The sequence below is a fragment of the Mus musculus genome, chromosome 10 (genome assembly GCF_000001635.26).
Source record: "Mus musculus strain C57BL/6J chromosome 10, GRCm38.p6 C57BL/6J".
NCBI classification, from domain to species: Eukaryota; Metazoa; Chordata; class Mammalia; order Rodentia; family Muridae; genus Mus; species Mus musculus.
In genome coordinates, this window is record NC_000076.6 from 21,926,669 (window position 1) to 21,950,348 (window position 23,680).

Sequence of the window (23,680 nt, forward strand, 5' to 3'; positions counted from 1 at the left end):
AAGTAGAGAAATATGGTTTTAATTGCTTAAGAGCCTTTGCAAATGATAAAATTATTCCCTAAGAAATGAAAGTATAGCCCAGAGCAGCAATTATGATGCAACCTGACATTTTTTAAAATGTAAAAGACTGTATGTTGTAAAACAGGAGAAAAAAAAAAAAACCTACCCCTGACTCTAACAGAGATTACAGCTGTGTCTATTATAGTCTAAACATTGTACTGATAACATCCACTGTTATAGTCTTTTGACAGAGGAATGTTGAGATAGGCTCCCAAGTAGCCCACGATGGCATTGAACTACCCGCAAAGCAAAGACTGACCTTGAACTTGTTCTTCCCAGTTGGTAGAATCACACCAACCAGCGTCATCTTCCTCCCAGCTATTGAGACGGAATCTTACTTTGTAGCTTAGGCTGGTCTTAAAGTGTTCCCCCTGCCTCAGGCCCCCAAATGGAGGGACTGTACGTCCAGCTCAAATGTTCCTTACCCATCCTGGCCTGGAGCATCCTCAGTAGCTCAAGCTGGCTCTAAACTTCTGTGTTCCTGCCTCAGTTTCTCAAGTAGCCAAGATAGCAGGAATGAACCAATAAGCCTGGCTACTATTCTTTGTGTGTGTGTGTGTGTGTGTGTGTGTGTGTGTGTGTATTAAAAGAAAAGGCCTTATTCTAGTCTTGTCTGGCCTGGAACTCAACTATATAGACTAGGAGAGCCTTGAGCTCACAGCAATCTAAACTGTACCTCCTGAGATCTTGAATTACAGGCGCATGCCACCATCCCTGTCTACAACCTCACTAAAAAAAAAAAAAAAAAAAAAAAAAAAAAAGTGAGGTTTTATAATAGTGAAAAACACATACTTATCCTTGTCTTTTCCAAGTGCTGGAATTAAAAGTGTGCATCAGCACGCCCAAGTAACCTTAAGGTGTTAAGGTTTATTTTTGTTTCTATGTGGGAGGTAGAAGAGCTCTGAGAGCCCCCTGAATCTGAGGGTACCAGCAGCCGTGAGCCACTCAATGAATGTGGGAGCTGGGAACTGAACTCAGATTTTCTGTTGAAACAGTCCAAATTCCTAACTTGGGAGCCATCTTTCCAGTACCTGGCCTTGGGACTTCTCTTCCTCTCTATTTCCTGCTTCCCATTCCTTCGACTCCTGGACTGGATTCCTAGCTGCACACACACTTATGCAGCTACTTGTCTCTACGCCTTGCCCACCATGATGGATCCCATCTGCTTGTGCTGTAAGCCAAGATAAGCACTGCCCCTTTAAAATGATAATGACTTAAGAATAGAAACACTCTCAGACTGAGGCCCTAGCTCGGTGGTATAGTGTTTACTTAGCCTGCACGAGGTCCTGCATTCAATTCCCAGTGCTGCAAACAATAACAATAGGGCACGATGAAAATGTTGTAACTGTTACATGAGAGATGAAAGAAAATGTTGTAACTGTTACAACACAAGAGAAGTATCATTATCGTAGGCCTAGAATTGATGAGAGGCTTGGGGAGATGGAAGAACAGCCAGCATGGACCGGTTTAGAAGAGATGGATGGAAGGACTGAGAAGCTGTAAGACAAAATTTTCCTCATCGTAGTCTTTGTCTCATCAAATCTCCCAGCAGTGTGCTGTAAAGGACAACCTTAGCAAATGCCTCTCTCTGTTCTCTCCTTCTGCACTCTCAGGTACGAAGATGGATCAAGAGCCCCATGGTCAGCGTGGACAAGCATCAGAGCCCCAACTTGAAGTACACTGGCCCTGCTGGGGTGCATCTTCCCCCTGGGGAGTCAGACTTTGAGGCCATGTGTCAATCATGCCTGGGTGACCATGCTTTCCAAAGGGGGATGCTCCCTCCAGAGGAGTCCTGTTCCTGGGAGATCCAACCTGGGTGTGAAGTAAGTTCTTTATTTTGCTGAGGGCCCGCCCTTCTGGAATTGGAAACCTTTTTCTTGTGTTTGTGACAGAGGTGCCAATTTAAAAAAAGATGTATATTCATAATGCTTGTAAGTAGGAAACACAGCAGCAAGTTTTATTAGACTTTTATTTCATCTCCTTTCTTCTCTTCCTCTTTTCTTCCTTTTTTTGAATTAGGTTCTCGATATGTAATGCTGGTCTGGTCTGAAACTTGTTAGCCTCAAATTTACAGTTCTTCTTCCTCTGCCTTATGGATAAAATTGAAGGTCTGCACCACACACCTGTTATGCTTTTAAAATTATACCTATTTTGGGGGTGTACGAGTGTACATATGTGCATTTGTGTGTGTACATGCACATGTGTGTTTGTGTGGTGTGTGTGTGTGTGTGTGTGTGTGTATATGTATGTATGTATGTATGTATGTATGTACTTGCATATGCACCTTAACACACATATGGAAGTCAGAGGGTGACTTGCATAAGTTTCACTCTCTCCTTTATTATGTGGGTCCTGAGGACTCAGGTCACTGGGCCTTAACCCACAAAGCCATCTCACCAGCCTCCTGTTGTGTTATCTAATTAAAAAAAAAATCAACCTTTAATGTAGCTTGGGACTCATAGAAGTATTGTGCAGAGGTATAAAGATTTTCTATAATTTACATTTCCCTCCCCGAGCATAGCCTTCTCCATTATCAGCATCCCCAGCGGATAGATACATCATTACTCAGCACTGTAGTTTATGTTGGGACTAATGTGTCCTTGTTGGTTTGAGATGGGGACTTATTCTGTATCCTAGGTTGGCCTTACGTTCTCCATCCTCCTTCCTTAGCCTTCTGAGGACTGGGATCATACCCAGGTGCCACTCTACCCAGCTTTAGTTCATTCTTGGTGCTTTGGCAGCTGTGTAATGGTGCACAGTCAGGGGCATGTGCCATCCTGTGCCATAGCATTACTGTAGTAAAAGATGCCCCGTTCATCACTTAATCTTTCCAACTCCTATTTCTCCATGGGTTTGCTTTCCCTGCTAGGGAACTGAACCTTCTTAGAACTGCGTTAGGTTTTGTGACGCTCAACGACTGGTCATCTAGAATAGGTTCGGTGTTCAGTAATGTACATGATCAACTTTTTTTTTTAAAGATTTATTTATTGTTATATGTAAGTATACTGTAGCTGTCCTCAGACACATCAGAAGAGGGCATCAAATCTCATTATGGATGGTTGTGAGCCACCATGTGATTGCTGGGATTTGAACTCAGGACCTCTGGAAGAGCAGTCAGTGCTCTTAGCCCCATGATCAACTTGTAATGATGCACACAGTGGATTGTACTCATCACCGATAGACTTGCTGCTACCGATAATATTTAGTTCAACACAATTTGACCCACTTACAGCGTTCTCCTGTAACTCTAAAAGAATTTGGGAAGAGAGTCCTTTTCTTTTCCTTTTCTTTCCTTTCCTTTCCTTTCCTTTCCTTTCCTTTCCTTTCCTTTCCTTTCCTTTCCTTTCCTTTCCTTTCTTTTCTTTTCTCTTCTCTTCTTTTTCCTTATTTTTATTTTTGTTATTTTCAGGAAGATAAGATAACGAATTTATCACACAGCTTCTAAAATTTAAAAAATTAAGGGGTTTTATTTAAAGACTGAGGATTAAGGTAAAGCTATATTTTGAATTTGTAATTTAATTAGGTTTATATTTATTTTTATATAAGGCATTACGTATAATCTATATATTTCTTTCATTATCTCTTTTGTTTATTTGTTTTTGAGACAGGGGTTTCTCTTTGTGTAGCCCTGGCTGTCCTGGGACTCAGGCTATCAATCAGGCTGGCCTCGAACTCACAGTGCTGGGATTAAAGTGCAAACACAGCCCCACAATTAGGCTGTATTTTACTGTCAATACAGTGATAAAGAGCCCTAGGGCAGTAAGTAGTACATGTGTTTAGTCCCAGCCCTTGAGAGGCAAAGGTAGGTCAGGGCCAGGAAAAACAGTCTTTAAAAACCACCATTTCTGTAAGGTGCAACAATTGTAGGTCTTCCAGTGTGCTGTTTCAAGCCAGTACACCACCAGAGGGTTACTTCAGCATCATCCTCTTTTGAAGATGATAAGCATTTCCCAGAGACAAAGGACTCTTGTTCTAGATGTTTAAAGATTGAAAACATGGACCCAGGACATCATGCAATGTCTTCATGAAAAACTCATCCTGGTCACTTATGAGAAATGATCAAAAGATGAAGCATAGCCGAGCCTCCCACAATCTGTAAGGTTCCATGCAGAGGGTGCTCATTGTAAGAGCGCTGGTCTTCGTTGGCTTACGAACTGGCTAATCACAGGAATCAGACTCCGACTCAGCTCTGGGCTGGCCACAAAAGGCTTATTTTTTTCTGACGTTGAATGTTTTTGGCTTTACTGACACAGTCTGTGGCCTACTGAGGCATTTCTGTCTGTAGAGAAAGCTGTCATTGGATGACACAAGAAATAACAGGCCTGGCTGTGTTCTGACAGACTTCCATTTACAAAAATCTCAGCCAGTCCACTGGCTAGGGTTTGCAGGCTCCTAGAGTTGGAAGCGGTTTAGCAATTCATTGCCTTGTGAAGAGAGGGCTCTGCTAATCCTACAGAGCAAAGGCCTCTAAGTATTTGAGTCAGAGCCTGCCATCTACCACGTGACTGATGGAGCTAGAGATAGAACTAAAGACTGGCAGGGACTTATGCCAACATTGTACTCCATTTCTCCACTCTACTGGGAATGCAGGCACTTCACTCTCAAATTCACTGTATGTTAGCTGCTTCTCGGGCCTCGCTGGGTTTTCCTTAAGGTCACACCAATCAAGAAGATATCTTTAAAAATTAAAACACAGAGTCATAGTGTGCACCCCTTTAACGATAAAGTAAGAGTGAAATAGTTCCTTGAAAACACAACTCTGTCCTTTACATTTTTTTTTGTTATCTTTCTTATGCACTCCTTGTATGTGACATGTGTATATGTCTGTATGTGCACACAGTCCACCAAGCATGTGTGGAGATGAGAGGACAACCCAGTGTTTATTTCTTTCCTTCCACCACGAGGTTCTAGGGATCAAACACAGGTCGCACCTGATGAGCCATCTTGCCTGACCAACTCTGTTCCTTTTAAAGTGAAGCTGTGCTGCAGGCAGGCAAAACCTTTGAGGGTGGCAGTGGAGAAGGTGGTGCTTGCTAGGCAAGTCATCAAGTCATTCCCCTGCCATCTCCTGTGTGGCCTGGCCTAAGGGAATCCTTCGTTTACCTGATCAGCACTCACCTGTAAAAATTAAAGCAGTGCAGCCTTGCCTTTGAACCGCTTTCCAGAGCTGGCCTGGAACTCACAGATCCCCGCCTGCCTCTGCCCGCTGGGTGCCCGTAAAGGCCTGCGCCTGTGTCACAACACCCAGCTGGGATAGGATTTTTTTTTAATCTTTTGCAAATGTCAGTTTATCTGTGTATACTTTATAGGGATCTGTTTCCCTTATGCCTGATCTAGCCTAGGTCAATAGATCAACTTAGTCTAATGACAGCCTTGCAAACGTCATACGAGAGGTCTAAGCTAAGCCCTTTAAAGTCTCAGATCCTACAGTGGGCATTTAATGACCTACGAATGAAAATAAACTCCCTTTGATGTAATTTTTTTTTAAAGTGGAAAAAGAGGTGGAGATGTTTTAAATAAAATAAGAAAGCAAAAATAGTTTTAAATTCCTTTATGAGTAATGATCCCCCCCACACACACACACCTTAAAAAAAAAGGAATACATTCTAAACACTGCCTTTGATGACCAATGTCTGCCTTTAATGGCCAATGGCTGCCTTTAATGACCAGTGGCTAAGAGTCGTACTGCACTTTGTACCAAGTCTCCCCACAGTTTAGTTGGTGGCCATTACCTGTATTTTCCCATGGAAGAAACTAGAACATTCATATTACCACTAAATCACCCAAGAATGTCGATACTGTGAATACAGGAATCGCGATCTAAAGGGAACTGTTTATCCATTAAACAGCTCTTCCTGGGCATGAGGCAGGGAAAGATGATAACACGGTACTGGGGAAGCTGGTACTAAGTAATATACTCTGGCCACAGCATGGAGACTCAAGTGTATTGTTAGCCATGATGCCATGTGTGCCTGCGTGCCTGTGTACGTGTGTGTGCATGTGTGTGCGTGTGTGCATGTACAGGCTTTGAGACAGGGTCTCTCTGTGTAGCCCTGGCTGTCCTGGAACTCACTATATAGAACAGGCTGGCCTTGAACTGACAGAGAGACACCTGCCTTGACTTTCCCAACCAGACAGTAAAGGCGTGCATCCAAGTGTTTTCTCAATGAAAGCATGCCAGTAAACACATTCACAGACATCTGCTTCACTTGATGTCTCCCAAGTCACCTTCCATGTCTATGGCATCCTCGCCAGAGGGGGAGAAAAGAATGTGGGTGTGGGGAGGGAGAAGTCTGCAGTTGAAGAAAACATATGATTGGATCATGACAGTAGCCTGAGTGGGAAGGATTGCTGCTCCCTCCTACCTTATATGACAGAAAACCTCATTACTATTCTAGTTGTCCTAAAGCAAGGAAGCCCATGGGATTAGAGGTCAGTAGAAGTTCGTAAGAAACAGCAGGTGGGTAGGAGAGCCCAATGATCACAAAATAAAATATCAAAATGGAGAAAGGCTGCATGGCCACATATTCAAAAGGACCAGGAGGTTACAGGGAAGAACTAGAGATTGTCCAGGCACAGTTTGTAACACAGGGAAGGGAGTTTAACAGTGGAAATGCCAGACGAGAAAAAAGATACAAGACCAAAAAGTTGGAAGAGTCAAATGAGGACATTTCATATCAAAAAGGACTATCTACTAAGGACATAAAACATTTGCACACAATATAACGTGGAAATATCTAGAACAAAAACTGGTAACAGTGCAAACAAACAGATGTCTGCCCACACTCAGGTTATGCAGGCAACATCTACTTCAAGTCCAAGGAGATGGGCTGAAGTGCAGCTCAGTGGCCTAGCATGTCTGAGGCCTTGGGTTCAATCACTAAGACTGAAAAACAATGTAAATACTGAAAACAGTACACAGAATGTTAGTTAAACAAGCCTGCAGTGGTGGTGGTGGAGGCCAGTAACCCTGGCACTTTGGAGGGGTGGGATCATAAATTCAAAGCCATCTTGTGTTATAGTGCAATGCCTATTTCAAAATGAGTATATAATAAAACAATTAGCTGTGACTTACATAGATTATGCAGACCTACGTGTATATGTTTGCATATAGTAAGCCAATAATATAAATTTATTTGAGGCATGACAGTTATAGAATCAGGCCAAAAATTGCATAATGAAGCATAGCTCATCAAATTCCTCCAAACATGAATCGCATTCAATTTGATAAAATTAGAAACTGGGAACAATATGAAAGCTAACCAGCACCTCCAGCCAATTCAGCCACCTGCAAGCCACAATCACACTTCCCATCAGCTCTGGGAATATAGGAAGAGCAGGGAATTCAGAACTATTTTAAGCAGTTATCATACCACCAAGGAAATGCACCATGAAACCTTCCATTTCTCTCTTTAAAAAATAATCTGTGGCAGTATTGGAAATTGAACCTGCAATGTCAGGCTTGTTAGGCAAGCGCTCTATCATGCAGCTGCCCTATTCTTCTTTAGTCCATTGCATTATCGAAAGTTCCGTGATAATATTGTGTTGGTGAAAATATTATTTGAAAAAAAAAATGATTGTTCTCGGAAGAGGTTTGTGCCAGTGTTCCTTCATTTAAAATGGTAACATTGTTCTGACGTAGTAAATCATGTCTCCACATTAACCCCTAATATTTGCTTACATGGCAGAGGTGTCAGGTACAATAGTGGAATGGTGGGAAAAATGGAAATATAAGTGACTAGCAAAATTGTAAACCCATAGGAAGTTAGTAATGACAAATCCCTGTGGCACGCAGAAGGTAAACAAGAAAAGGTGGAGCACAGACAGCATGGAGGTGGAAACCATAACCCCAGCACTTGGGGTGGGGTAGGGTAGAAGCATCAGGACTTATTACGGTCATTCTCTTTAGCTATATAGCAAGTTTGAATCTAGCCTAAGATATTTGAGGCTGTGTCTCAAAAGGAAGGCAGGAGTAGGAGGGGTTGGAAATACTGATGTGTCCCAAGGTATATATAGAACTAGGAAAATTAGTTAATACATTATTTTGTATGGGTTTGATTTGTTAGTGGCGGTGGGGTTTCTTTTTTTTGGGGGGGGGGGGAGAAGGGCAGGTAATGAATGTATTTGTATTAAGAGTTATTAAGGCCACAGATAGACAGACAGACAGCAGCGTAGTGGAGGAGTCTGAATACAGTTCAGTGCCTAGCACCAGGGACAGACAGCATGGTAGGGGCTTTGAAAAGAAAAATCAGAGGTGAGAGAGGGGTCTCTCTGAGGTAGACCTGAGGGTAGTCTCACAGCACAAGCCTCTGTCTGGTTCTCTGATTTCCCAGGCAGGGAACAGGACATGTGACCACCAGTATCCTCTTTGATATGCAATCGCTTTCCCAGGTGAGAAATCCTGCTGTCTGGTGTTCTGTTTGCTTGAGACTCACAGACAATGTCTTCTGGTTCTGTCAGTATCTGCAGGATGGGAGAGTATGGGGCCTGAGTGACAGCTAGATCCTAATGGGAGAGTATGGGGCCTGAGAGTATTCTGGCCTGAGTGACAGCTAGATCCTAATGTTACATGCCTACATTTCCAGATTGTGTTTATTCATTAAAAAAAAAAAAAAAAGGAGTAGGTGAATGATTTTAATGGACTAGGAAAAGAGGAGACCCAAAGGAGAGTGTATCCACTTTGTCTAACTTCTAAATTAGCGTGGGATTAGGATGGGGCCTTCCCGTCTACAGCAAATAATCAGATATAGTGGGGAGGCACAGCCTGGTATCTATACTCCTGTGTCTAGGGGATGTTACTGGGTCCAAGCAGCATGCTGGACAGTATTCTGAAGGAAATGAATTAGCATGCCAATTAGCAAGGGTCTATCTGTGGAGTCAAAACAGTTATTAAAAGAATAATCACAAATATAAGTCAGAAAGTTCGTGGAAAGTTTTGAAATTGGTTTGAATTGGAGTTATTGAGAGAAGGGGTGGAGATTGAGTTAATGATAGGCATCAGAGAAGGGAGGTCGTGGGAGAGGCAGACAGTCAAGGTCGTCTTAATAGCGCTGCTATAGACTTCCTTAATAGACGATCCTATTCCATTGTTTAGGAGCAAAAGCGATATGTCATATGCAGAGGAAAGTAATAGCTTTGGCTATTTAAATGGCTAAAATAGACATCTTGCTTAGTCTTGTCAAGTTGACACACCCTGCAGCCATGTGGGAAGAGAGCAAGTCAGGTGAAGAATTGCTTCAGTCACACTGGCCTGTGAGAGACTGTCTTGATTCGTGTGGGAGGACCCTGCCCACTGTGTAAACCATTCCTAGGCAAGAGGGTTCAAGATACATAAGAAAAAGCCATGAAGGTGGCACGTGCCTTTAATCCAGAGGCAGCTGGATCTCTGTGAGTTCGAGGCCAACCTGGTCTACAGAGCGAGTTCCAGGACAGCCAGGGCTACATTGAGAAACCTTGCCTCAACACACACACACACACACACACACACACACACACACGTCAAAAAAGAAAGGGAAAAAAGGATGAAAGGAAGAAGAAAGGGAAGGAAGAAAGGAAAGGAAAAGAAAGGAAAGGAAAGGAAAGGAAAGGAAAGGAAAGGAAAGGAAAGGAAAGGAAAGGAAAGGAAAGGAAAGGAAAGGAAGCTTGGCCTAAGCCAGCACACAAGCCAGTAAGCAGCCTTTCTCCATGGTGTCTGCTCCAGGTTCCTATCTCAGCTCCCTTAGGGATGGACTATTAACTGGAAACATTAGCTGAATCCTTTCCTTCCCGAAGTTGTTTTTGGTCATGGTGTTTACCATAGTTACAGGAAAGCAGACCAGGGACAATTGCTCAATGTAGCTGTGGCTTTGAACCTGTAACATTTTAACTCTCCGTAAGTTAATGGGTTTGAGACACAGTCACATGGGGGCCGGATGGGCCTTGAATTGACTGTGTAGCTAAGGAAGGTTACAACTTCCTGTCCTCTTCCCGCTACCTGCCAAGTGCTGAGGCTAAAGCTATGTGCCTACACACTCCGCTTCTCTCATGTTTACAGACAGATAAAAGAACAGGAAGTGTAAACAACCCTGCCCTGGTGATAACTGCCTCCTCGAGATTAAAATGGATCTGGATGGCAGTCCAAAAGGACTGGCTTTACCTCTATTATCCAAACTTTTAAGATTACATTAATACATTACTTGTGAGTTTGTGGTAAACAGCACAGCTATCAGGAACCCCACCTGTAGAAGGAAACAGTTGCAATTCCATCATACTGGGAGGAGGCCAGGCACGAGACACAGATGGTCTCCCACCATGAAGCCCGTCTACCAGGGCAAAGAAAGTCTCTGGAGAAACTCCCACTCCTACAGCACCCTTACTGTGCTCAGTCTGTCAGGGGCTTGCTCTGGCCGTGGGTCTCAGTGAGGTCCTAGCAATCACAAAATCCAAGGCGCTCATTTTCTCACGCCCTCGTGTCCTCCAGAGCCTTGCAAACACGAGACACAGTTGGTATTCAATGTGATCCTCCCCCCACCCCTTTGCCTTTATTAGTTGAAGCTGAAATTTTGCTCATGCAAACTTTTCTAATACCGAACAAGCGGCTAAGCAAAAACCCTCAGCGGCCCAGGCTGGCTGTAAATCTCCTACATTCCAGCAGCTGCCTGCCAAAGTTCGGGCTGATTCTCATTAAGTCTACCCTCTCATATGGGATAGATTTGGCTGAGTGAGGATTTCCTCAGATTCCAAGACCTCTGTCTGTCTTTCCACTAAGTCGGCTTAGAAAGCGCTGACTCAGCAGGCAAACGCTGTCCCGTGCTTCCCCACCCCCGCCCCCACCCCCCAGGTCTAATGAAGTCATTGTCCTCTCTAAGGAGCCATGCCATGTCACTACCAAACAAAAAAAACTAACATTGAAGTTCTGACAAGATTAAGTGTCAGGTCATGGCCTCCTCCTTATCAGCAGTTTATGAAAGGCATTGGCAAAGACCATATTTAATCAACTAATTAATTAGTTAATTAATTAATCAGACTTCATGCAGTTCGGGGCTGGTGTCTAATTACTGGTGCATGCGCAGTTTCATCTAGCTCCTCCAGGATACCTGTGCTCACAAGTGTCCCTTAGATTCTGTCTCTGTATTACTAAACTCAGGAGCCCAGCAAGTTTGGAAAGGAAAGAGTCTGTCAGGGAAGTTTCCATCTTGGATTGACTTTTATGACATTGTGAGTTTTTTCTGATCTTTCTTCAAAAAATACTATAAAAAAAAAAATACACTAAAATCAGCCAGATGGATTTGGAAGTTTTTGGTTCCCCTTAATTTATATCATATTTTTATGAAGGCTTGTATGGATTTAAAACACACAGACACAGACACATACACACATTTCAAATTTCCCTCTTTGGAAGTTTTCTGCTTTTGATATGACATAAAAGAGTCTCCAAGGAAATGGGGGTCAGGAGAATTCTAAGTTTGTCACCTACAGCTGTCACTGTTCCTCAAGTTTCTACCTCTATTTTTCTTGGCAAAGCCCTATCAGAGTAAATAGAAATTTTGAACACTAACAGAGGAGCAAGCAGCCTGGTCTTGAACTCATTTGTGTAGCTGAGGGTGACCTTGATTTGTGGGTCTTCTGTCTCCACATTCTTAACTCTGGGATTACAGGCATGGCCAGCAAGGCGGGATGTGTATGGAGCTGGAAATGGAACCTAGGGCTTTGTGAATGCCGGCCATTCCAGCAGCCTGCCGTCCAAGTCACAGCCCTCGACCCACCAAGGAGATTATAAGGAGTACTTTTTGAAGAGACATGGCAAATATTTTTAAAATGCCCCTTTAGGTCATGAAAATCCAGGTAACTATTCTTGCCAATGTTTGTTTGTACATAATTGATATAAACAAAACTGGAGAAAAAAATTAACGCCAAAAACTTACAATTCTTTTCTCTAGAAAAGCAGCATTTTAAGATTATTTATTCCAGTTGTAAAAGTAGAAACTCTACTGTTTTTTCTCTGAGGTTTTGTAATTTTTTCCTTTGGTTTACAGTCACCTGAAATGGCCTAAGTACCCACAATTCAAGCACTTCTTTTTGGATAAAAACCAGAAAAGGATTATGTTGCATGTGGACCTTCTGCTCTGAGCCAGTGAGGAGTTGCAGGTTCTACTGCCAGGTTTAATATGTCTTCCAATATAAATCTACCTGGCTGGTACTGTAGCAGTTCTTCTTGACCTTTCCCGTGATTAAAAAACACATGTAGGATTGTTTTATAATCACATTATTGAAAACTTTAAAAGCAATCTAATTGCTTTTGTATATGTATTCTCTCCCTATTTCACATGTATACTTATTTTGCACACAACTGTTTTTATTGTGTATTAATGTAAACTTATCCTTTTCTTCACTTAACCTTTGGCACATTCATATATTACAATATAAATGTGATGATTAGCATTATGGGTAATAGTCTAGCAGCTCTACCAGACGATTACGTTATGTAACCATAGACCCTAGGATTAGCACTTTCTCTTTCTTCCCTTCTTTCTTTCTTCCTTTTCTCTTCTCTTCTCTTCTCTTCTCTTCTCTTCTCTTCTCTTCTTTTTTCTCTTTCTCTTTCTTTTTCTTTTTCCTTTTCCTTTTTTTTTTTTTTTTTGAAAAAGCTTAAAATTATGGGGTGTTTCTCACTTGGAATAATCTTAGGATAAATTGAATCTTTGTATAAGTTCCCAGGAATCTAGTGGTTTGAAGATAATAATGGTGATTCAAAAGCCTTTCCAGACCAATTTTAGAAAGAGCTGAATCAATAAAGAGGTGGTGATGAGGTCAAAACTCCTGCCCACTACAAACATGAACCCACCCCACCAATGCTTCCACTTCTTCCACATCCCAGAAGGGAATGTTTTAATTTTTTGAATGATTCACTTTTGATTTGATTTAATTAAAACAAAACAAAACAAAACAAAAAACAGAACATTGTTCTATGCTCAGTCTGGCATAGAACTTACTACATTGCCTAAACTGGCCTCAAACTCATGCCAATCCTCCTGCCTACATCTCCTAAATGTGTTAGGGTTATAGGTGTGAACCACCACACCTGCCTTTGTATTTTTTTATTATCATAAATTTCAAATATTTCTTTGATTTTAAATTTATTCTGATTCCTTGTAGCAGTTTCTCTGTGTGTGAGTTTTGAATTTACTTTTTTTATTTTTTACTTTAAAAAAGTTTTATTTCATTTTGTTAAGTTTTGACATTATCTCTTAGAAGCATGTCCTTTTTCTTTCTTTTTTTTTTTTTTTTGCCTTTTTTTATTAGATATTTTCTTTATTTACATTTCAAATGTTATCCCGAAAGTTCCCTATACCCTCCCCAGCCCTACTCCTCTACCCATCTACTCCCACTTCTTGGCCCTGCCATTCCCCTGTACTGAGGCATATAAAGTTTGCAAGACCAAGGGGCCTCTCTTTCCACTAATGGCCAACTAGGCCATCTTCTGATACATATGCAGCTAGAGACACGAGCTCTGGGGGTACTGGTTAGTTCATATTGTTGTTCCACCTATAGGGTTGCAGATCCCTTCAGCTCCTTGGGTACTTTCTCTAGCTCCTCCATGGGAGCCCTGTGTTCCATCCAATAGATGACTGTGAGCATCCATTTCTGTATTTGCCAGGCACTGGCATAGCCTCACAGGAGACAGCTATATCAGGGTACTTTCAGCAAAACCTTGCTGGCATATGCAATTGAACATAGTACTACCGGAAGATCCAGCAATCCCTCTCCTGGGCATATACCCAGAAGGTATACCAATTGGTAATAAGGACACATGCTCCACTATGTTCATAGCAGCCTTATTTATAATAGCCAGAAGCTGGAAAGAACCCAGATGTCCCTCAACAGAGGAATGAATACAGAAAATGAATACAGAGGAATGAATACAGAAAATGTGATATTTACACAATGGAGTACTACTCAGGTATTAAAAACAATGAATTTATGAAATTCTTGGAGAAAATCATCCTTAGTGAGGTAACTCAATCACAAAAGAAGTCACTTGATATGTACTGATAAGTAGATATTAGCCCAGAAACTTAGAATACCCAAGATACAACTTGCAAAACACAAGAAAATCAAGAAGAAGGAAGACAAAAGTGTAGATACTTCATTCCTCCTTAGAATAGGGAACAAAATACCCATGGAAGGAGTTACAGAGACAAAGTTTGGAGCTAAGATGAAAGGATGGACCAGCCAGAGACTACCCCACCTGGGGACCCATCCCATAATCAGCCACCAAACCCAGACACTATTGTATTTACTTTTAACAATGTAAAATAAATTATTTTCACAGAGATCTAAATTTTCTTTCAATCTTATCTATGGTAAGGTTTTTCTTATGATCAGTCTTGGTTACTAAATTCAAGATGAACTATAATTTCTTTTCTCTTCCTAACAGAGAAGAAACAAGTATTAGTGGGAAGCTAAATTGTGCTTCACACATAGATAGACCAAGCAAGCCCTGCTCCCAACAGCAGAGATTCATATAAAAGGATTCTTGTCCAACTGGCTTTCTGACTGCCCCAGGGGCACATTTTTGTAACCTATCAGATAACCAGGACATTGGATTCTCCTTGCCAATCCTTCCAAGCTCCCCTCCTTTGCGCCCTGAAGGTCATCTCTTTGAGCTCCAGCCCTGCCCTTCCTCATCGGTCAGAGATGAGAATCTATACAGTTAGAAGAATGGGGAAGCAGGAACAGGATCTAGGTCACTCTTATCTCTTCAACCACCAAACAAACCATTTCTTTACCTACCAAACAGGACAGACTAGGAGCAACTTAGATAAAAGAATGTTTGGGCCAGGACCCTGGAGTGAGACACATTCAGGCTCTCACCCAGGGATCTCTCCTGTAAATTCTATCCAGCCCGTATGCCAGCTCTCACCAATGAGAAGACATTTTACAAATTACAAAAAAAAAAAAAAAGTAGAAGAATTTAAGGGATAGAGCTAAGTGTAATTTTATGTTAGTTGGTTTTTGGTTTTTGGCTTTTGGTTTTGGTTTTGGTTTTTTTTTTTTTTTTTTTTTTTTTGGCTGTCCTGGAACTCACTCTGTAGAGCAGGCTGGCCTCGAACTCAGAAATTCGCCTTCCTCTGCCTCCCAAGTGCTGGGATTAAAGGTGTGTGCCACCACACCCGGCTCTTGATTTTTTTTTTTTTTTAAATACATTGTTTCACCTTTTTCTCAAAGTTTATAGTTTTTGCTGGGACTGTGTACTAAAGTGATAATAGAATTTAATTTGTCAAGGATCCTCTCCAGAAACTGTTCTATAGAGAAAAGGGTCTAGAAAAACTAAGAGGGATTTGGGAAAAGACAAGATGTAGTAAGCAGGCATGTATGTATGTATGCATGCATGTGCATGTTGACATGGGCTCTCACTATGGAAGCCCAGCTGGGAGCCTGGAACTCACAGTAGAGCCCAGACTGTCTTGCTGTAGCTTCCTGAGGGCTGGAATTATAGGTGTGAACCATCATAACCAGCTGGAATTACAGGTGTGAACCATCATAACCAGCTGGAATTACAGGTGTGAACCATCATAACCAGCTGCAGTAATTTATTAAAGTAATATTTTTGTCAAAGTCATTAATTCTAAAATTTGCCTTTAGAGATCTGGCAAGACCCTTCCTCAGATTTTTAAAGGAGTTGTCAGGTTAGGAAGTGCTGGCTGCCGGCAGCTCCTTACCACTTCTAAGTCACAGGAAGCCAACCGCTTTCCATTCATTCGGCTTCTGCGGAGAATCTAGGATAACTCCTAAATTTCCCTGTGACACATATCTGCTGATGATGTCCAGAGTAAGTCAATGTTCCAATTTTCACTTGTCACAGACATCAGATTCCTTTGTCTTTGAGAGGTAGATGTAACAAAAGGCTTCTAGGTAAGATTGTAGCAAACCTCAGTCTGTAAAACACCATCTCTTAGAACAGCAATTCTCAGCTGCTTTAACACAGCACCTCACGTTGCGGTGACCCCCAACCATAAACTTATGTCATTGCTACTTCATAACTGTAGTTTTGCTACTGTTATGAATCCTAATTTAAATATCTGTTTTTTTTTTTTCTGATGGTTTTAGGGGAACCCCTGTGAAAGGGTCATTTGACATCCCAAGGGGTCGGAGACCCTCGGGTTGAGACCTGCTGTCTTCAAAGCATCATCTGAAATCAGGAATCTACTGATGTCCTGGGAGAGGCTCAGCTCTCTTCTATGAAGATCAAATTCCCGTACTAAGTTAGACTTCCAGCCACCCATATGAGAATATATTAACTCTCTTTCAAGTCCAGCCAGATTCCATGGCCTGTTATCTATAATTCTAATTTATTTTTCCAATGTCCCTGAACCTTGACAGCTATAAATACACAAGTTAGTCACCATAAACATGTGTCTTTTTCCCCAATGGATATTTCCTGTTGTTTTCCCCTGGGTGGATGTTTAAATGATGATTTCAGTAGGTTCAGAAGATTTCTATGTGAAGAATGTGACACCTTTGGGAGGGATAGAGAAGCGGGCGATAGGTGGCTCCCTACTTGGAGGAATACAGGTTACAGGGCTTTGCAGATTAGAAAATGCTAAAATGTATTAGCTTGGGAGGGTCAGAGCCAAAAAATTAAGGATAGAAATTGATGACAGCTTGCTTCTTGGCTTCAAATTGCATGAATCAGCAGCTCTGAATTATTTTTAGAACAGGTGAAATCTGACCTGAGCATGAAGCCAGGCCTTTCAGGTAGAGAGATCACAATATACTGTGACCAGAAACTGGGATGCGGTCTCCCTCAGGTCTTTCAGGTAGAGAGATCCCAAAACAATACCCTGCAACCAGACTCTGGGATGTAGAATCTCTCCGCTACCCACCTCAAAGGACCTTGATAGTTCTTAAAAAACTACTTCAAAGTTTCTGTTGTGGGTTTGACACTGCTACTGACCGGTAACCAGGTGATCACATATACTGTATACGTGGTATTTAGGGGAAGGTGCCAGTGACACAGAAGAGCATATCACTTCTTATTCTTTGGGGACCCACAGAGTCTTCCTAGAAGAACAGGAATCTAAACCAAGGAGTGGGGTTTGCTAAAGAAGACAACCTCACAGCTGGGGCATGTCAGCCAGGGCCAGGGTCTGGAATGATATGGTGACTGGAACAAGCAAGGTATAGCTCTGTGGAAAACAGAATTCAGATCACTGAGCGTTTTTAAATGGCATCTTACATAATTCATCAATCCTCGGAAAATGAGGGTCTACTTTGACTCAGTCACAGAAGTGATACACAGGTAGAAATAGAGAATAGTCAAGAAAAAAGAGGTAAATTTCTGACATTCCCTCACTAGAGACAGGTAACTTGTCTTGTTCTTGTTTTAAATTTCATGTGCATTGGTGTTTTGCATGCATGTGTGCCTGTGTGAGGTTATTGCAGCCTCTGAACTTGTGGACAACTGTGAACTGCTATGTGGGGTTCTGGGAATTGAACCTGGCTCCTCTGGAAGAGTAGCTGGTGCTCTTAACCACTGAGCCATCTCTCCAGTCTCCTGGGACTTTTTGTATGGAAGTCAGAGAACAACTTTCGGGGAGTCTGTTCTCTTTTTCAAATGACTCGGGTCACCAGGTTTAGGGCTTATAACAATGACAAGAGTTCTCAGTCCCAAAACAGGACACGGGATTACAAGATGAGCATGAATGTGAAGCCTGAACAAACTTTTACTTACCAAATTTGTTCCTATACATTACATAAGGAAGCAGGTAAAAATCAAGAGGTGGCGGGGTCGCTTTGACCAGAGCTTGTGAATTCTTTTTGCTGAAGCTAGTTACCTCCAAGTAAATCAAGTATAAAATGGGCAAAGGGCAGATGTTTCCAAGATCCTTCTGGTTTTATTGTAGTTATTGACTATTTAAGATTTCATTTTTTAAAAGATAATTTATTTCATGTATAGGAGTACACTGTCACTGTCTTCAGACACACCAGAAGAAAGTATCAGAGATGGTTGTGAGCCACCATGGGAATCGAACTCAGAACCTCTGGAAGAGTAGTTAGTGCTCTTAGCCACTGAACTATCTCTCTAGCTCTGAGATTTCATTTTTAGGGAGAGGGAGGGGGCAGGGAGAGAGGGAGAGCTACATGTGGGTACCCGTAGAAACCAGAGACATTGGATTCCCTTAGAACTGGGGTTGTAAGCAACTGTGTGTGAGCTACTTGACATGGACAGTGAAAATGGAAGAACAACAGTATATGCTCTTAACTGCTGAGCCATTTCTCCAGCTCCACCCCCTTTCTTCTTCCTCTTCTTCTTTTTTCTCTGTATAGCCCTGGCTGCCCTGGAACTCACAGAGATCCCCCTGCCTCTGGCAAGCTGGGATCAAAGGCGTGTAGCACTATGCCCAACTCATTTGTTTTTGAGACAAGGTCTCATGTATCCCAGGCTGGCCTCAAACTTCCTATATAGCCAAGGCTGTCCTTCTGACTCTACCTCCATGTGCTAGGATTCCTGGGAAGTATAGGCACACCCATTTTTTGTGTTTCTGGGGTCGAATCCAGGTCTTTGTTCCTATATAGCCTTTGTTCCTTCTATAGCCTGATTCACATCTTCAGCCATAAGGACTCTCCATCCACTCAAACTGACTCTTTATCAGGATGGAATGTGGCCAGGTGGGTGGGTTTTGTCTGTAATCTCAGCATTCAAGACACTGAAAGAGGAAGATTGTGGCAAGCATGAGGGCTACAGAGTAAGTTTCAGGCCTCTCTAAACTACAAAGCAAAAGCTTGTATCAAAAATCCAAATTTAAAAGCCAGAGGAGATCTCTGAGTTTAAGGCCAGCCTGGTCTAAAAGAGCAAGTTCCTGAACCACCAAGGCTACACAGAGAAATCCTGTCTCAAAAAACAAAAATTGACAATCTCTGCTGGGTGGAGGTAACATATTCCTTTAATCCCAGCACTCAGAAGGCAGATGCAGGCAGTTCTCTGTGGGTTTGAGGCCAGCCTGGTATATAGAGTTTCAGAAAAGCCAGGACTACCTAGGAAAACCTTGTCCCAACAAACCTAAAACAAAACAAAATCCAAATTGATCCAGTAATGTGGCTCAGTGTTTAGGATACTTGCTGACAATCCAGAGAACCTGGATTGAGTTCTTTGTTCAATCCCTTCTGGAAGGAGAGAATTGACTTCCAAAAGTTGTCCTCTTACCTACACACACACACATACACACACACACACACACACACACACATACACACACTCACATATACACATGCGCTTGCATGCACATACACTTGCACACACACACACACATACACAGATACTCATACATACACATGCATTTATACACAAATACACACACACATACATATGCCCTCACATGCACATACACACCCATACACATATACACACACAATACACTCATACACACACTAAATAAATGTAAAGAAAAACAGTAATGAAAAAAAATTGAATATGCTAGCATTAAAGACTGGCTTTGGACAAATCTGTTTATACTATACCTTTATTTATTTATTTATTTATTGTTTTTCGAGACAGGGTTTCTCTGTATAGCCCTGGCTGTCCTGGAGCTCACTTTGTAGACCAGGCTGGCCTCGAACTCAGAAATCCGCCTGCCTCTGCCTCCCGAGTGCTGGGATTAAAGGCGTGTGCCACCACGCCCGGCTATACTATACCTTCTTGACCCTCTGTTTCTAATTTCCTTCTTAGTGAAATCCTAGCAGTTCTGAGGACTCAGTTGTTTATCAAAGTTAGCTGCAAAAGTCACGGGCCCATTTCACAGATTGAGTCTAAAATGTATGAACACCATGAAGTGCTTTAATGACTGGGTCATGGCTATTATAGATAACAGTATTTATTAAGATAAGTCCGAAATACCAGTGATAAATATATTAACAAACAAAAATGCTCCTTTCTGTTTACAAATGCCAGGCTGAAAGTATCTGTAACAGCAATACTGGATTTAATTGTGTGACGTAAACTTGGCACTGACTTCTGTGCTGGTAAGGAAGAAGAGTAGGTCAGGGTCATGACTCAAGTGTCTTCTGCATATACATCCCTGTAGTGCCTGCTGCCCAATCACTTAAGTTACACGCAGTCTTATCTAAACAAAAATAAACGCATTACTAATCTCAGGCATGAAAACCAACCACCCAGGCTAATAGGGCTCACTTCCTCCTTGTGACACGGACCAGGCCTTTGATTAATAAGTGTGTGCTTTTTTCTGTTCAACGTCTCAGAAGTGGTAGATGCCATTGTGAGGCTTGTGTTTGTGACTCTGCATAGGCAGATTTCAAAGCCTGGGCCCCTGTGATGAGCAGGGGTAGTTTTTGAGGGGGGAAATCCCGGCTTCTTAATTGTCACCCAGCAAGTTTCATCTAAAGAGGAATTTCCTCACTGTGGCGCTGACGACTTTGTTTCCTTACTTTACACAGCTTACAATAAAAAGTGTTCTCAAAACAGCTACCCTGTCCTTGTGACTCTGTAGGGCGGGGAAGGACAAAACCAGGGTGCTGACTGAGGACTGGGCAGGGCAGCAACACTTTGACCAGTCTGACGTTTCACCAGACACATTGCCTGCTATTGCATTACCAAGTATCTTTGTTTTTGAGACAGTGTCTCATTATGTATCCATGGCTTGTTTTCATGCTAGGTAGACCACGGTCTTGAACTCATGACATCTGCCTACCTCTGAATACTGAGATTAAAGGTATGCTACTATACCTAGTATAATTTATTTTAAGGTTAGAAATGTAGCTTAGTTGGTAAGGGGCCTTTATAGAATCTATAATGCCCTGGGTTCAATTCCCAGCACCATATAAAACCAGGCATGGCAATGGATGACTATTTTCCAACATGAGATTGTATAAATAAACACAGAAATAATACACGAGTCATCCAAATAAATACAAAAAAGACACTGGGCCTTGTATACGTCAAGTTTATATTTACGAGTTAACTTCTTGAGTTTTTCATTTATAAGATTAATAATAAAATCTTAAAGTGTTGCTGTGAGGCTTAGGTGAGATGTCTGGATATTGATTTGACTTCTTTCTGCTTTTATTCATCATATAGGTCTTCCTCAGCTTCTTTGTCATAAATGAATAAAAAATAAATAAAAGTAAACCAAACCAAACCAAACCAAAAAACCAAATAGGCCTATCATGAATAGAACAAGGCAGATCCAAGCTGTGGGCACAGAGCTCTGCCTACTGCTGTCCCTCCCCACCCCCGTCCTGTGTTTCACTGGATAGGTTTGTTACCCCCCCCCCCACTCCCCCCCCCCAGACTTGTGTTCTGGGTCTTTTTTGCTCAGCAAATACAGAATCAAAACAAGGAAGGAGAAATTCAAAGTAACCGAATGCCTGAGTGAGCTGATGCTGTGCAATATTTACACAAGAGAGGTTTGTTTTTTTAACCAATCAAGGCTCTTATTTCTAGACACTGATGTCATTTAGTTAACCCCGTGTGTTTTAGTTGAGGTTTCTATTGCTGCAATGAAAACACCATGACCAAAAAAGTAAGTTGGGGAGGAAAGGGTTTATTCAGCTTACATTTTCATCATGAAAGGAAATCAGGGCAGAAGCTCAAACAGGGCAGGAACCTGGAAGCAGGAGCTGATGCAGAGGCTATGGAAGGAATGCTGCTCACTGGATTGCTCTCCATGACTTGCTCAGCCTGCTTTGTTATAGAACTGAAGACCACAAGCCCAGGGATAGCACCACCCAAGATGGGCTGGGCCTCCCCAACAATCATTAATTAAGAAAATGCCTTATAGCTGGATCTAATGGAAGCATCTTCTCAGTTAAGGTTCCCTCCTTTCAGCTAACTCATTTGTGTGTCAATAAAATCAGCTATCACAACTGGCCCCTTGTCAACTTGACACACAAACACATCACTATTAAGCCCCAACCCTTCCTTTGTTATTGATCCCCAGGATTTCACATTAAAAACATAAATAATTTTATAAGTCCCCCAATCCTTACAAATTCAAGCACATTAAAATTTCAGGTCCTCATTTTCCCCTCTTGCCTTACCAGTAGCTCTGCACTGGGACTGTGTGGTTGGGTGACTGTTTGGTGGCAGTGGCATGTTCCCAGACACCATGGGTGGCTCAGTAGCCAGGCACTGTGCCCTTCACCCTGGAGCACCAGTCTTTCTCCCAGATGAGAAATGGCAGCATATTTCAGCATTTCGCCATGTTCCGATTTATGCAGAGAAGGGTGCATTTCACATGATGTTTGAGGGTCTGCACTGTTCACATGCAAAACTGGAAATTGCTGCAAAGAACCCTTTAAATTCAGCTAAGCAAGATATGAAAAAAAAAAATCCCATTTTAAATTTGTTGCCTTGTGAAGAATACGCCTGAACAGAGGAAGACCCAGGACTCAGTGGCAAACATTCTGGCTGCTGCCATGGCAATGACCCAACTGACACTTGTGAAATTGTAAGCCAGGTGTGTGCAAGAATGTTCAAGAGGGGAAAACGATCACAAGGAACGTTCTGGGCATATTGGCCATGATTGCTGGGCGCAGCCCTGACTGGAAAGTCATTGCCGTTGATGGGGATGACCCAGACGCAGCCAGCTATGACGATGCTTCTGATGTTCCGGCTACTTAGAAGCTACTACGTACAGCCTGGTTTGGGGGGTGTAAAATTCCTGACAGAGAACCAGACAGGTTTACATTCAGTGCAGAATGTAAAGTCATGGATTTTGTAATTGACATTATTTAAAGTGCTCATGACTACTAGAAAGCATCAGTGAGTACGAAAACGGATGGAAGTGGGAATTAGCTGTGTGAAGACCGCGGTGTCAGAGAGCCACTTTATATGCAGTCCTGATGCCGCTGAAGCCATTGTGGATACTTTTACACAGCCATGTGAGTCTGCTGGCTCACGACTGACAGATGTGGATAAGTAGTTCCAGCACCAGAGTAAAACATGACAAGTTTCCCCTGGAATGCAAACTGAAACCACTGTGTTCTGTTCACCTGGAAGCAGTAGTTGCGGAAGTAAAAGTAGCTTTTCAAGGCTTTAAAGGTCTATAACTCACCTAACGAAGCAGACTCTGCGACGAATGTATAAGGCTAGCCATCCAGACACTTGACATCCGAACAGCTCTCTAGCCCTATGTGACACGGAAGTCGCTTGAGCATAGATGTGTTAGGTGAACACATATTGGGTGAGTACGTTTTCTGTGTTAGAAAATAAAATTATTTTGCTGAAAAAAATCTCTCTCTGAAAATCCACAATCTCTTTCAAAAAAAAAAAATCAGTCTTTCAGCTGTGGCAAGAATCAAAATTAAATTAAATATCTTCCTCAAGAAAGAAGAATCAGGAAACAGTTAGAATCTGAACTAAGCAACACAAGGCAAAACTCCAACAGTATAAATAACTCAGTGTCCAGTTATCTGGGATTCATTCACGATCTCTCGGCCTCTTTCAAGGAGCTCTGCCCTCTGTAGCACACACAGCTTGTCTTCTAGGCTCTGCCTGGCTCCGCTCCACTGCTGCTGCTGTTCTTGGTGATCATCCCATGGTACTGGCATCTCCAAAACTCTGGGGTCTTCTGCTGCAACTGGACTGCACTTTCACCAATAGCTTCTCACAGGCTCTCTTCAT

General features: G+C 42.2%; 1 protein-coding gene and 1 pseudogene across 1 annotated transcript in view; both read left to right on the forward strand.

Annotated features, from left to right (window-relative positions):
• Positions 1 to 23,680, forward strand: part of Sgk1 (serum/glucocorticoid regulated kinase 1) — a 117,720-nt gene that overhangs the window by 44,485 nt on the left and 49,555 nt on the right. The window contains exon 2 of the mRNA NM_001161845.2: positions 1,674 to 1,883. Within this exon, the coding sequence (NP_001155317.2) occupies positions 1,674 to 1,883 (210 nt within the window). The remainder of the gene's footprint in view (positions 1 to 1,673; positions 1,884 to 23,680) is intronic.
• Gm18511 (predicted gene, 18511) lies at positions 22,192 to 22,991 on the forward strand (annotated as a pseudogene).